The sequence below is a fragment of the Panthera onca genome, chromosome D4, assembly GCF_046562875.1.
Source record: "Panthera onca isolate mPanOnc1 chromosome D4, mPanOnc1 haplotype 2, whole genome shotgun sequence".
Classification (NCBI taxonomy): Eukaryota; Metazoa; Chordata; class Mammalia; order Carnivora; family Felidae; genus Panthera; species Panthera onca.
Genome location: NC_138351.1, coordinates 51,045,721 through 51,061,205, shown reverse-complemented (window position 1 = coordinate 51,061,205; position 15,485 = coordinate 51,045,721). Strand labels below are relative to the sequence as shown.

Below are 15,485 nucleotides of genomic sequence, written 5' to 3'. Positions count from 1 at the left end.
GTACAATTATTCTATTAACCATTCTCTTTAGCTCATTTTTTTCTGAGCCTCATATTAAGAATATTCATTAAATCACCTGATTGATATGACAGTTATATACACACATATATTTACACTTAGATACAAAAATAGATAATTTAAAATATGCTTCCAGGAAGCACATACAATCATCTTTTTCAGGCCAGCAGTAATATATAGAGCACACGTAGGGAAGCACTAGGTTGGAACATTTAATCCAATGCAAACCCATTTATTAAAGCATTTCTTGGGGCACCTGGGTGGCTCAGTCGGTTGAACATCTGACTTCGGCTTATGTCATGACGTCACAGTTCATGAGTCGAAGTCCCACACTGAGCTTGCTGCTGTCAGCACAAAGCCCACTTTGGATCCTCTGTTCCCCCCCCTCTGCCCCTCCCCAACTTGTGCTCTCTCAAAAATAAACACACAAATAAATAAAGCCTTTCTCTGCCAGCCACAATACTACGTCTGGTGCTGGGAATATTGAAATGCCAACCACAGCTCACTAGTGGGTGGCACCAACAAGCAAACTGTTCATTGTCATCTGCTGTTCCAAGTATGAGGACAGAGGCAAGCATAGGGGTGCCCGTATGTGACAGTTCTTGGGCACCAATGCAAATCCACCCCACTCCCACCTGCAGCAGCCACTTTAGGCAGGTGTCAAAGTAGCTCACCCTGTGCCCAGGCAAGTACATGTCTTTTCCTTTCCTGGGACTTTCCCCGGCACAACAGTACAAGATACCAGCAGTAACCCACTAGTTTCTTTTATCTACATAACCCTGAACAGAGGAGGAGAATAGCAATGGATGAATGCCTCTCCTTTTTCTTTGTGGGTAAACAGTTCTGAGTCTCATTGTATAAGGCTCCTCAGGATATCTGGGGTACCAGGCATCCATAGCAGTGACCAGCATATAACACTGCCTAGTACTGTTCTACTTCCCTAGTCCCTCATTCCTGCTCCCGAGATCACTTCCCGAATAATCTACCTACGCATATGCCTTTACTTCAGGCCACGTTTTTAGTGGAAGCCCAGGTGAAGGCAGGGCGCAAACCCACGCAAGAAGTTTAAGGAAGACTTCTCGGAAGAGCTGGAACCTGAGATAAACCTTGAAGCATGAATAAGTCACATGAAAAAGGGGATGGGAAGAGAGCATTCCGGGCAGAAGACACAACATACACAAAGGCACACGGAGGCTTCAAGAGTGTATGTTTAGAAACCGCAGAGCCTGGTATGGCTGAAATATCCCTCCAATGTGACATAGGGACTGAGAATCGCAAGAGCCTTGAGAAGCAGGTAAAGACTGGTTTCTGAAACAGTGCCGACCACAACCAACGGCTACGACACCGTGCCCTTTGGTTCTGAAGTGGTAGCAATGAGTAGTAATGCAGGTGGGTGTTTGAATCAACCCCCGCCGATTAGAAAGTGCTTTCCGGATATGAGAGGTACTGGACATAAAGAGGAATTCAGAGTAAGAACAGGAGTAATTGGGGCAAAGATGGTGGTGAAATGAGAGGAGAGCTGCTGCCACACACACACATACTCTCTCTCTCGCTCCAGGATGGGTCCAAAAATCCGATAATGAGCTTAGTCAAAAATGAGGCAACTTCTATTTGGAACTAACAATTCCACAGTAAATTGTCAAGAACTAGGAATTAGGCTTGGGATCAGTGCGGTGGGGACCTATAAATGACAAATCATCCTAGAGCCTCTGTTCAGTCGAGACAAGAGAAAAGGAGGAATCGGGAGCTGGCAGGAGAAAAGCAGGAAGAACTGTCTTGCTACCTATGAGATCCACTGGAAGGAATTCTCCTACCTGACACTCCAGATATTTAGCAAAAAAAAAAAAAAAAAAAAAAAAAAAAAATCAAGAAACCACTCCTTTCACTCCTTTCTCTGAGACAAGGCCAAGCTACGAAGGGTACTAATGCTGAGTTTCACCAAGTGAAGCAGAGACCTCCATCTGGCATAGAATACGGGTTGCCTGCCCTCAAGGGTGAAGATGTGCCTTGCAAAGACCAGCATAAAGCAACCTAAGAGTCTGAAGCTTTGTTTATAAGCAAACAATTAACAGCGTTTGATTTTTTTGAGTGCTTGTCATGTACCAACACTGTACTAAGTACTTTGAAGTAATGTTTCTTTTAAAATCTTTCCTAAAACCACACGACTAAGTACTGTCATCAGCCTCCTTTTCCAGGAACCAGCCTGCAGTGACCATGAAACACTAGTTAGAAGACCACACAGTGAAGAGTTTAAAAGAACTCATAACTGGGCTTCAGGTCATTCTCAGTTTAACTCTTGCCTCTATCACTTCCTACTGAAACCATGGCATCACTCAGGACGATTCACTTTCAAGAGACAGAAACCAACTGAAAATTGTGGAAGCAAATAAAGGTAACTGGATCCCATACTTGGAAGGTACAGGAGTAGATTTCTAAAAACCACTGCACTCAGCGCTCCAATAATATGGAGAGCCTGTCATGGTTCCAGGTTCTCTGTGCTACTGTCCTCATTCTCTCCTTCCAAAGACTAGCTTCCTTCAAGTGCCCAGGGCAGCTGGTAGCTCTGGGTGCCCAGTGTCCTCACCAAAGAGAGAAAATGTTTTCTCATCAATTCCCCGAGCCAGAGTCTACCTGGCCCTGTTGGGTCATGCATCCTCCATCTGAACCAATGGTTGTGGTCAGATGAATGGCACACTCTGCCATGACTGGCAGTCCCATCAGGGTCACATGGAGGGAAATCATAGCAGCTCTTAACACGTAGGGATGCTAGGCAGTCCAAAATAATGGATGTCTACTACGTTTTAACCTTGGGCAAGTCACTTTTGGAGCCTCAGTTCCACCATCTATTTAAAAAAAACGAATGATAATATCTATTGTGCACAATTGTCATGAGTTATTAAAAATCATATGAAACACTTGGCACAAAGAAACATTCAAGCTACGGTAGTCATTTGTGTTATCTGGTACTATTATTGTTTTGTGGTTGTTTTTGACACAGGGATCAGAATTTGAAGCCCATCCCAGATTCCCAGATGTCTAAAGTAGCTCTGTCCCCAGGGCGGAGTCCCCTTTGGCTCTGCAGCCAGACGCCTTGCACAACCCAGGCCCTGTGTGCCAAGGTTAAGCTGGTTCACCATCTGACGGCCGCAGAGCAGTGAGTGCCTCCCCAGCCCCAGCAATGTCAATACTGCCTTCCTGACTCCGCCTATTGTATCTGGAGAAAAGTGGCCGAGCATTGTCTTCCAGCACTCCCCCCAGGAAGCATGATATCACCCTCTAACAAAAGCGGGAAAGCTGACAGATCTGCTGAGATGGGTGTGACCACCACATACACCTCACTGGTCAAGCCCCGAGCAAGGGCTGTGGCAAGCAGAAAGTGAACAGCAGCCGCCCACAATGTCCCTCATCTGGCTGCCTGACAGGCTCCCTGTCATCCATACCATGTTAGACAGGGAACCAACCAGGCAGAAGGAATGCACTCCCTCCCATCAAAGAGTCAGGACTCTTTCCATCTGGCAGACCCACGTCCCCACACCTTCCCCTGCAGCCGGGGGAAACGAACATGAAGAGAAGGACAGTCCGATTCCCGAAGGGACAAGAGTGGGAGACGGGGTGCAGAAGAAAGCAGGCATGGCTCAATCTAAAAAACATTCCGCACGTGTGTTGTGAGTTAAGGAATAGTCTGGCCAGACCGGTGGGAATTGGGTTATCAGTTTGAAATTCCAGAAATAAGGGAGGCAACTTTAGACATCCCCTTTCCTGAAGGCTGGAAGTGATGCCAAATGATCCTCTGACATCCCTTCCAGTCCTGGTCCACACTGTTAGGAGTGCGGCTGGCTCCCTGTAAAACCACACACCTGTAACCTGGTGCCACCACGCCAAACCCAGAGGCTGTCAGTCTGCTGCCCCAATCCTTCTCTCCTCTTTTTATTTTTTTAACAGCAACTGTTTTATTATTATTATTTTTTTTTTTTTTTTTTTGAGAGACAGAGTGCAAGTGAGCAAGGGGTAGAAAAAGAGAGCGAGAGAGAGAAGCAGGGCTCACTTGAAGCGGGGCTCAAACCCCCAAACCATGAGATCATGACCTGAGCTTAAATCAGATGCTTAACTGACTGAGCCACCTAGTCGCCCTTCCTCTCCTCTTTTTAAAACTTTCTTCTTCCTTAGCTACCACAACACCAATTCTCTAAAATTCCAGGAAAGAAATCTAATTGGATTTGCTTTTCCTACCAATTCCCTGATTGCTGCCCCCACTTGGCTACTTTCTCTTTTTTGTCCCTTCACTTTATCTTCATATACGTCCATGCCCATGGCTTCACTTCCCATGAATCAAGGGTGTTTGTCTCAAGCCCTTGCCCAGTCTCCTTCATCTGAGCTTCACACTCAGAGACCCAAATTTTGCTAAATATTTTCCCTTTACATGGAACTTCAAAATCAACACATACAAAATCATTATTTGCTCCATCTCAGCTCATCTCCAATCAGTTCCTCCTGCCATGTTTCCCAGCACAGTGAATGGCACCACCACTACCCAAACCAGAACAGTGGAACTATACTTATTCTCCCCCATTTCTCTCAATCTCCCAAATGCAATCAATCACCAACCCTTACAGTTTCATCTCCTCAATACTCTCAACCCCCCTGTCCATCCAGGCCTTTCTTCCTGGAGTGTTGAAAAGCCGCACTATTTCAGGCCTACAGGCTCTGCTAGGTCAACCCATCTTCCATACTATTATCACAGTAATTTTTCCAAGATAGACATCAACTATGATAGAACAAACACCATACTAAATTTCAACATGTACAGAATGAGGTACAAGTTACTTAAAATGCCCTACAAGGCCCTTCCTGATCTGACCCCAAACTTAATTCTCCATTTCCACCCTACATTCCAGCCTTACTCAACTTTCTTGACCTTTACCTGCTATTTCAGACCCCCTGCTCTCTCTAATGGGAAGTTCTTTCTTCCCTTTTCTTTTTATCTTCTTAGTTTTCAAATCATTTGATAACGAGCAATTCCTAATTACAAGTGGCAATAATTGGCAATAGTCACAACTATTTAGGGAGTTCTTGCAAAGTGAGGAACATCTAAGCTACAGATTCATTTCAAATATTATTAAGTTTATTTATACTAAATTTAGCAACTAATGAAATCGATATTCTATGTTTTTAGACATTTATGCATAACTTAGATTTTAAAGTTTCATTTTTTATTATTGGAGCCAAAAACAGTTTTTATAGCTCTTGAAAAGCTAGATTTTATATATATCCCTACGATAACATTTATCATATCATCATATAATTCATGTGCCTATATTCTTCTTTCCCTCTAAACCGTGAATTTAGCAAGGGGGAAAAATGACTCATCCTTTTTTGCATTCCTGGAATCCAGTACAGGACTTGGCTTTGTGAGTAAATCCTCAATAGGTCTTCATTGACTGAAATGATAGCTGAGTAAAGGAATGAAAAAATGAATAAACAAAAGGCAGCCAACAATTCAAATGTCTATTGAAAAAAGTATACATACCTTTTGGGTAATATTCAACAATCAAACAATACCTTGTATAAGGTAAAGGCCTAGTTAAAGCCACTTTCATGAGTGTATTTTTATGTTTCACACACATTAAGTGTGTGAACATTAAATGCAACACACTATAGAGAATAAAAAAGAAGTATTATCTGTTGTTAAAGATGTTAAAGGCTAATGGAGCTAAATCTATGTGCCCAAAGCTCAAGACACAGCCTCTATGAGAAGGGAACTCAGAATAAAGTGAAGGAGATCATGAGGAAGAGCTGACCCAGGCAAGTTGAGTTCAATTTTGTTTGCAGAGAAGGCATGGAGGGTGTCATTCCCAAATGGATGGAACAGCATGAACAAGAGCCATGAGGGAAAAAATGTGTAGACTGTAAATATGGGCCTGATGGAAGGAGAAGGGCCAAGAGCAGGGATGAAGGAGTAGTAGCACTGGGATAGTAGCCCAAGTGGGGAGAGACAAGCATAAAATTTGAGGAATTAAGTTATTTAAAAAAAGAAACTTTTTAATGTTTACTCATTTTTGAGAGAGACAGAGAGAAAGAGAGACAGAGAGCAAGTAGGAAAGGGGCAGAGAGAGAGGGAGACGCAGAATCCCAAGCAGGCTCCAGGCTCTGAGCTGTCAACACAGAGCCCAACATGGGGCTCAAACTCAAGAATTGCAAGATCATGACCTGAGCTGAAGTCGGCACTTAACCGACTGAGCCATCCAGGTGACCCTATGTTGAGTTATTTCAGAAAGAGACTGCTTACATGAGCAGTAACTCCCCTACATGCTAGAAAAGATTAAACCAGTCTGGAACTAGCACAGAGGTCCTCAGAGAAATACTCCCCTTTTTTATTACACTAGCTTCATTTATTTAGAAATTTCTTACCGGCTAAGCTCTCTTCTTGCATTATCACACTTGATCCTCATAACTACTCTGGGAAATACGTATTCTCATCCATAAGAGATGAGAAAATGGTGTCTTCGAGAAATCAAGTAACTTTCCCACTGTCATCCAATTTGAGCTTAAGCCCAGGTCTGTGGCTTCACAATTCATACTCTTAACTCTTTCTCCTGCCTTCTTGATTAGATCCACCTCAGTCCCATAAAGGAGTGTCTTCAGAAGAGCCATGATTGCACATGTGCAGGTACACTTTTTTCTCTCACAAGTCATGTGGATTGAGTTGAAATTCGGGAAACACACTGTTTGGTTTCAAAGGTGTTGGTGGCTTTTCTGAACTCACAGAGAAATAGTAAAGTGGAAGAGATGTGAAAGACAAGTATAGTAACCATCAGACTCCACATCCTTATGATGTTCCTGATAGATATCACACAACCTATGCCTGAACACTCTCCGGTGTGGGAGTTCACTCTTCATGGGGATGGTGATCCAATTTTTAGAAGGTTTCCATCAATAAAGCCTAACTCTCTTCACCCCTCTATCCTAGATCTGGCAAAATACACTATCTATGGGGTCTTGTACATGGAAACCCTTAAAAATGCTGATCTTGGTCTCTTTTCCCTGGCTAAATAGTCCCATATAAAATGGTTTCTAAAGCACTCACCTTCCTGCTTGTCCACTATGTTTACTGCCAAATTTCTCAATGTCTTCAGTGTTTAATGGGTATTCTTTGAGCAGTACAGTGATTACCATTTCTAATTTGGACCTTAGATATCTACTAAAGTGAACTGTTGCAGCTTATAAATTACCTTTTCAGCAAGCAGAGCACATGTTGGCATCTATGAATTTTGCGTATCACCAAAACGTGTTAATCACTAAGAATTTGAATAAACAGGGGCGCCTACGTGGCTCAGCTGGTTAAGCATCTGACTCAGTATCAGCTTAAGTCATGATATCAAGGTACTTGAGTCTGAGCCCCACACCAGACTCCGTGCTGACAGGGCAGAGCCTGCTTGGAATTCTCTCTCTGCCTCTCTCTCTCTCTCTCTGCCCCTCCCCCACTCGCTTTCTCTGTCTCAAAATAATTAACTTAAAAAATTTTTTTAATTAAAAAAAAAGAAAACTCAACAAACCAAGTCTCTCTCACACTGAACATACATACATCCATTTATTGAAACCAAACTCATGACTTCACATTCATCTATTTTAAAGGGCTGTCTTTTGGATTTGGTCCACTCATCCAGCCTAGAGAAATCATTTGAATCCAGGTTCTATGCTCTGACTGATAAGCCATCTACAGGGAATAAGCAGGTTACACAATTACATACCTATCTTTTTAGGAGTAGTCAAATAGATAACGTCAGAAAAATTTGGAGCCCACCCATATGAATCTCCCAGAGGACATAGCATAGTCCTCTGAAATGGCCTTGGAAGAGTTCTTCCCTCCTGGAGGGATGTCTTAGAAGAGTTGGAGCTCTTGCAGGAAGCTCTCCCAGCATAGAGCTGAAAGGGAAATGCTGACATTTCCAACAGAGACAATGCTTAGGAGGGAGCATCTGTGAAGAACGCAAAACTCCTCCCTGTGCGAATAATTCCCAGGTGTGTCTCTGGTCCCAGCTACTAGACCTCCACCCTTGATTACTCAGACTTGATATAGCCTTCCAAGACCAGCCCTAATGAGAAGGTTCCCTCTGGGACCACTTCCCTGACCTTATAACCGAATTTCCACTGTCATTCCAGATAAGATATCCACTATCTCTGAACCCAGGTTGTTACTTAAAATGTCAAATCAAACAACAAAGAGATATGAAGGCATACTACTAGAGACTTCCCAGTGGGTCGGCGTTGATCATATAGGACATACTATGATAAAGCAGAAAGAGTAATTTGTTGTATTTTGTATTGCTATATACACAACTCTTTAGAGAGAACAGCCTAGTTTGGTGAGGACGGGAGAGTGGGGGAAAGCTAGTATGTTTATTATAACTTGTTTGTAAGCTGAAATTGGCCATGATTCTCAATGGGGAGGGGAATGTACCAGAATCTAGGTAGGTTGGGGAAGTCTTCTGAAAATTATATACCTCTTCCAAACCTCTTACGGATATTTGCCACCCAGAGCCACCTTCACTGAGGCAAATGTGACATATTTTTTCAGTCTTACTTGTTACAAAAAAAAAAAAAAAATCAGAAACAACCCATTGGAATAGAGAGAACCATAAACCATAAGTCCCTTGTTCCACTACTATGGTCTACCAGGGGAGTTTGGTGCAAAGAATGGGCTCCTATGCTTGTAGATATAATCATGCTGGATTCTTGTTGCAATTACCAAGCCTTGTGTGTTCATGTCCATGGAGAGTTATACTGGGAAGGGAACTTAGGATTCCAATACAACAGACCTACCCCAGAAACCAATCTTGCTAGTGTCACCTTTCCTTTTCAATAGGAGGATGAAATCCCTCTCCTTGGGCCTCTCCCTGTTGAAGTCAGGGCTATGTTTCCAGGGAACTAAGGTCTAGACAGGGAGCAACTGTTTCAATCACATAATTTTTTGGTCTGATTTTATGACAGCTCTTCTAAGCCTAGACTACTAAGTGCCATGACACAGTCACTTTGAGGGGCAAATAGTGAATTAAAACTGTGTGTGTGTTGGCATGTGTGCACACGTAGGTGATTTAACTTATAAAATAGCTCAGACCAATGATAGACTCTGGGCTTTGCGTTACTAGAATCCCTGGTGTAGAATTAGTTCCAGATTTCATGTTACTCATAAGTATGTCACACAGAAAAAAAGCCAAACAAAAATGGAATCATAATTCTTTGATTTAAAGGTGCATATAACATGAGAAATTAACATTTCTATGTTAATATAATTTCTACATAGTGAAATCATCTCAGCAACTGACATTACACGTTCTTAGTCTCAAAATATGATTAAATCCTCAATATAACTAGGTGTTGAAAGTGATCTGAAATGCTATAAACAAGTTACATGCAATTCGTTTCTCTTGTTGGATTAATTTTTTGAATATTTAATAATTTCCAAACATATAGAAAAGTATGAAAATAATGTAACACAAACTTATGTGTATGTTCAGATCAAATTCTAATAATATAGTCTGCAACATTCAATTCAGTACGTTTGCGCAATTCCATTTCCAGTATCATTTCTATCTTCATTACAATAATTAGAATGTTTTCAAACTAAAAGGGAGAGACCTAAGGCAATCAGAGTTGTGATTTGTACTTCATGTTTGGATACCACTTTCAGACAGCGTCCCTCAGGGTGGGTAAGCATCAGAGGCATGCCACTGTGTGGAGAATCTGGGCAACACACACACGAGATCTAAAAACATGCAAGCCAACCATTCCTTAGCCCTCCAACAGGCTGTGATCTTCTCCTGTGCCCGGTAATCTGGATAAGTGCCCCAACTTTCATTTCACTGGGCCAATAAAGACTTTATAAATTACTACATGCCAAGTATTTTTTTTTAAAGAAACAGAAAATAATTATATAGCCATGGCCCAAGGTCTAATAAAAACCCAAAAAGCCTAGAATTTGATTGCTTTAACTAAAATAGGATGTGGCTAGGGCCCCTGGGTGGCTCAGTCAGTTAAGCGTCTGACTTTGGCTCAGGTCATGATCTCGTGGTTCAAGGGTTCAAGCCCACATAGGGCTTTGTACTGAAAGCTCAGGGCCTGGAGCCTGATTCAGATTCTGTGACTCCCTCTCCTCTGTCCCTCCCCTACTAGTGCATGCTCTCGTGTGTGCTCTCTCTCTCTCAAAAATAAATAAATATTTTTTAAAAATTTGTAATAGGATGTGGATATGACATCTTTATAGAAAAGCATCTTTGTTCTCCTTTAAAAATGACAATCTGTACATTGCTTTAAGTGGGTCCCCATAATTGTCTGCATGAACTTCATTTTTTAAAAATTATGCAAGATTTTTTTTGAAGCAGGTAAAACTGGGTTTGTTTGTTTTTTTTAAATAAGGCAACAATCCCAAGATTGTTGAGGAAGAGTAAAATAACGTGCCATAGTAAGTGATTCTCCACAAATAAAGTGACCTAATCAGTTCTCATAGGGTCTGTGGCAACATAGGGGGCAAATAAGCGGAAGGGAAACTCTCAAAAAACTCAGTTCCAAGCCACAAAGACATTGCATTTTAATCCTCACATCTATTAAATGGAAAGTCCTAGAGAAACAGTGCCTATAACACAGCTGCCCTTTGTTAACCAGAACTAAATACTGGTGAGAAAGCCCAGTATCATTAACTGTTGAAAAAAGAAAAAAACCTAAAAAATTAAATTAAAAAAAAGGCAACAAAGCCAAACCTTACCAGAAAGGAGCAAGCTGACTCCATAGAGAACTAAGCCAGCTAAAGAGTCCATGCTTCCCCAAATCTCTCCATCCAGTTTCCGCAGATGTGCATGAGGTCCCAAGGATCCTTTCAGACACCAAGAGGTTTGTGACTTTCCATTCGCATGTTCTACTGGGTCCTGTTTACAAGTCAGAGGCAAGAAGGAACAGCACAGAAGCAGGCTGTAACAGTCTCATTTCTGTCTGAGCACAGGGAGTTTTAAGTTCCTTTTTCCTGTTTCCTTTGTAGATTAGGATGGGAAAGGCTGTATCTTAAAGGCGTTTGGTATCAGCAGGGCTGGGGGCACTGAAAGCCCTATCCATCTTGCAATTCATCAAAACACTTCTCTATTGCTGTTGCTTCTGCCGCTGCTTTTGCTGCTGTTGCGGGGATAGAGGAATTTTTGTTGGAAGTGTGGGTCCTGGTCAGCGTTTTCAGAAACAATAGGGGTATCCTCTCTTAGGCGGGAAACAGAATAACAGCCCTCCACCTATGTGTGGTATGCGATGATCACCAGCCCTTCTCAGCCTCCAACAGCTCTCCCGGGTCCACCTGGGATCCCTGACAGAAGGGGCTTCTGGGTGTGGGGCGGAATTTTTGCTTTTGTTTTCTCATTTTAACCCACATGGGTTGAATTGGGAAAGGAAGGTTTCCGTGATGAGAGAACACAACCCGAAAGGCAATTAATTTGGATAATTACCGGTGAGGTCAATGTGCAATGCAGCCACGGAGACCAGAGTCCAGAATTGTTAGCCTGTTTTCTTTCACACACATGGTTTATTTCTTGGCCAAGAGCCCAAACATATCCATGCTACTGGCTATAGCTTTAATTTTTGCTAACAATTCATCTGAAGGTGATCTCATTTCTTAAAGAACTTGGCCTAGAAGGATTTTGGTAATGAAACGGATTTCATGGTTCTTGGCCAACAGTGTTTCAGAAGCAAATTATATACAAAACCTTAAAAATAACCGGTGTCAAAACCAAATGTAAGGGATTTGATTTGGGATCAAAAGAGCATTCCTAAGAGCAGAGAGAATACATAGGCCAAAAGAAAAAGAGCTTTTGGAGTAACCGTATCTAAAATGAGATCAGAGATCCTAAATTTATCCAGAAGATAGTTTCTCCATAACACAAACTATGACTTCAGAATCGGGTGTCATTGTTTTTGTTCACCCTGCCTTCATGCCCTAGGAAAGAGCCGTCCGCTCCTGCTTTCACTGCTCACCATAGGAAAACAGAGACGCTGCTGGCTTTGCCTCATTTCTCTCCCAGGTTTTACCACATCAGTGACAACTCCAGGACCAATGGATGTTTCCAGCTGGGGCAGTAAAGTGCAGGCTTTTTTTTTTTTTTTTAGGTTTATTTATTTTGACAGAGAGAGCAGGGGAGGGGCACAGAAAGGCAGAGAGAGAGAGAGAGAGAGAGAGAGAATTCTAAGCAGGCTCCATGCTCTCAACTCAGAGCCCGATGTGAAGCTCGAACCCACAAACCATGACATCACGACCTGAGCCGAAATCAAGAGCCGGAAGCCTAATCAACGGAGCCACCCATGCACCCTGCACAGGCAGTTTTCAAGCAGACCTGGGTTCAGATACTTACTCCACCGCATGTTTACTTCATCTCTTTAATTGTCAGTTTCAACAGCTGTTACAGCAGCACTAATATCTCCAACCTGGGGATTTTAGAGAGGATTAAATGAGGCTGGCATGATGCCTATTCATCGAAGGCTTTCATTAAATGTTAATATATTCATTTCCTTAGTCTTTCCCTTCAGGCTCTGATTTTGGTCCCAAGGGATTCCTCCCAAAAGCCATTCTCTCATCTTATGAAATGGCTTTGAGTTTGGTTTTGCAAGGAACCAGGCTGGGAGTGGGGGATTCTGAGCTCTACTCCCAGCTCTGTTCTTCCTGTGAGGCCTTGGACTAGTCATTTCCCATCTGTAGGCCTCAGTTTCCTCAACTGTAAAATAAAGGGTTTATACTGGATGTGACTAACTTCCCTCCAATTGTAACAGCTTGTAAGTCCAAATGACTAAGCTGTCCCTGACAACATGTCCTCCTAGGTTCCCAGGTCCCCTCCTCTGGGCTGTTCAGAGAAGATGCTAGCTTTGTGTCTGTGTCACTGCAGAACCTGAGAGGGTCACAAATGTGCTCTATTTTGAGAACGTGGTGGCTGAAACTTTGTGAGGTCCTATGGCCCCGAGCCATATGGAACAGACTTGGAAAGCCTTGGAAATAAACAAATTCCAGGGCACCTGTCTCCTCAGCCACAGCTTCCTTTGTTTGTGCTTGATGGCCACACAAGGAAGTCATTGCTCACATTCCCTCCTGTTGGCTACTTCGTGTGGGACAAAGATGCTTCTACCTTCCTTTTCTGGGCTGCTTCCCTCTGTTATGCAGAAAAGCACCTCACTTTCATTCATCCCCCATTCTCCAGAAAGATCTACTCTTCCCATGAATTGTTAATCAAGTTCTCTGTCCTTCCTTTCTTCAGAATGGGTGACTCGGTTTCATCCTGTGCTCTGTAACCCAGAAATGTTGTTCATGTTAGAAAAGGCAGTGTTGCTCCATTATGCAAAAAGAGCTATGTAGTTTAATCTCATCTTCCATGCAGTCCTTTCTCGTGCTATCCAGAGTAGTGAGTCCATTTAATAAATAACTGCTAAATTTCCCTAGCCTATGATTGTATAGCTAGGCAAAAGGCTGAGCAACTTCTCTCTGGGATATCTGAATCATTAGCATGTAAATTCCAGGTGTAAAGTGAAGATTACTGTGGACAAACCTGGCCAAACATTCTCTGCTCCAACTTTCTGCCCTGTGGATATTAGAACATGAAGAACCAATCAAGGAACAATAATACGAGGTTCACCACATACTGTGGGGCCGATAGGTCAGCAGAGCTGACTGGCAACACGTTGGGAAGTTGCAAAACTGGATGGCATGCCAGAATTTCCAAGGGAAGGGAGAGGCCACTTCCACGTCTGGACAGGACTCTCCCCAGTACATAACGTATTAAGGAAATACCACATATTTGGACAAGCCACAACCCTTCTCTAGAAAGCTGGCTATGGCCATCATAATGGCATCTCCATTCCCTGAAGAGCCTCGTTGGGGGCCAGCTGGATCAGCTCTCCACCCGTAGCAGCTTAGCTGGACAGGTTGAAATCACCTTCCCACCCTTGCCTGACAAGCTCCTAGCTATCCCCTTAGTCTCTGAAAAGTGTTCTTTAACTGCTCAATCCACATTAGGTCTCCCCCATTCTTCTCTCATAACACTGTGTCTTTTTGTCCATGGTAGTGATCACAACTGGTAATCATACATTTGTGTCGTTGTCTCTTTAATGTCTCTTTCCTCCCACAAAGTCTAAGTAATGTGCTCAGCTCTGGGTAGCCCAGAGAGTATTAGAATCCTGGTCTTGACTTCCAATTTTTGCAAGTTTAATATATGACTCTTTTTTTGCATAGTTCATCTTTAGACCACAACGTGCAAAAAAGTAGATAAATAGAAATATAGGAAATATCATAAACACCAACATGGTATACTCAGACCTTAGGAAAGTATGTGAAATGAAACTTGGACAGATAATGGGAAAAGTCTGATAACACTGAGAGATGTAGTCACTTCTCATTGTGCTTCCAAAATAGTAATAGCTAATATCAGGACCTCTGTGCACTCCATAGCCTTGCTCCAGGGAAATGAAAAGGGGCTTCCTCATGAGTCAAGCACACTCAGTTTAATTTTATTTTTCCAGACATTACTTAAAGCAGAACAAAAAAGAAAAGCAAACCAGCAACGAGGAAACAAAATAAGCAAATGAGGCATTTGGCTGGTTTGTTGTTTTCTATTCTCTGGTTTTTGCACTTACTATATGAAAAACATCTTTAGAAAACATTAAAAATCTTTGAAACAGATTAACAAAAATATCAATTGACAATCAAAAAATGTGAAGAGGTATGGAAAGCATACAATGTTACTAACATACTGGTATCCCACATCTAGAGGTCAATATCACAAATATGTAGCAAAAGCCACAGATGCATATCCTTTTGCTGAGAAAATCCACTTTTATGATATACCCCAAGCCAAAGTCAAAGATGTTACCCAAAATGTAGGTATAAAGGCATTGTAAATTTTTTCTAGAGTTTATTTATTTTTGAGAGAGAGAGGGAGACCAAGTGCAAGCAGGGTAGAGGCAGAGAGGTAGAGGACAGAGGATCCAATGTGGGGCTTGAACTCACAAACCATGAGATCATGACCTGAGCTGAAGTCGAACACTTAACTGAATGAGCCATCCATGTGCCCTTATAAAGGCATTATAGAAGCACTGCTGATAATAATCAAAACATGGAAACAATATAAATGGCCAACAAAAATGGATTATTTATATAAGTCATGGTACACAATGAAATAGACAAATGTCAAAATATAGTGGAAGCTTATTGACAATGAAAGATGTAAAGATATATATAGTATATTGTTTATGGGGAATCAACATTTGATGTTGTATATTATATTTGATGTATACAACATTTGATGTTGTATAGTTTTTTGTTGATTGGGAATCAAAGTTTGAACAATATGAAATGTATACACATATGCATACATGCACACATATACCTACACGATACAATATATATGACAAATAAATGCCAAAACGTTATACTCATTGAACATAGGCACACATGC

The 15,485-nt window shown here is 42.0% G+C and overlaps 1 protein-coding gene across 3 annotated transcripts in view; it reads right to left on the bottom strand.

The window, feature by feature from the left end:
• Positions 1–11,299, bottom strand: part of TEK (TEK receptor tyrosine kinase) — a 105,616-nt gene extending 94,317 nt beyond the window's left edge. For 2 of the 3 annotated variants that reach the window (XM_060609607.3, XM_060609608.3), the window contains exon 1: positions 10,778–11,297. In XM_060609607.3, the coding sequence (XP_060465590.1) occupies positions 10,778–10,829 (52 nt within the window). In that variant the 5' untranslated portion in view covers positions 10,830–11,297. Of the gene's footprint in view, positions 1–10,777 lie in introns of all 3 variants that reach the window. The other variant, XM_060609609.3, reaches the window with a different exon arrangement.
• Between the last annotated feature and the right edge of the window lie 4,186 nt (positions 11,300–15,485).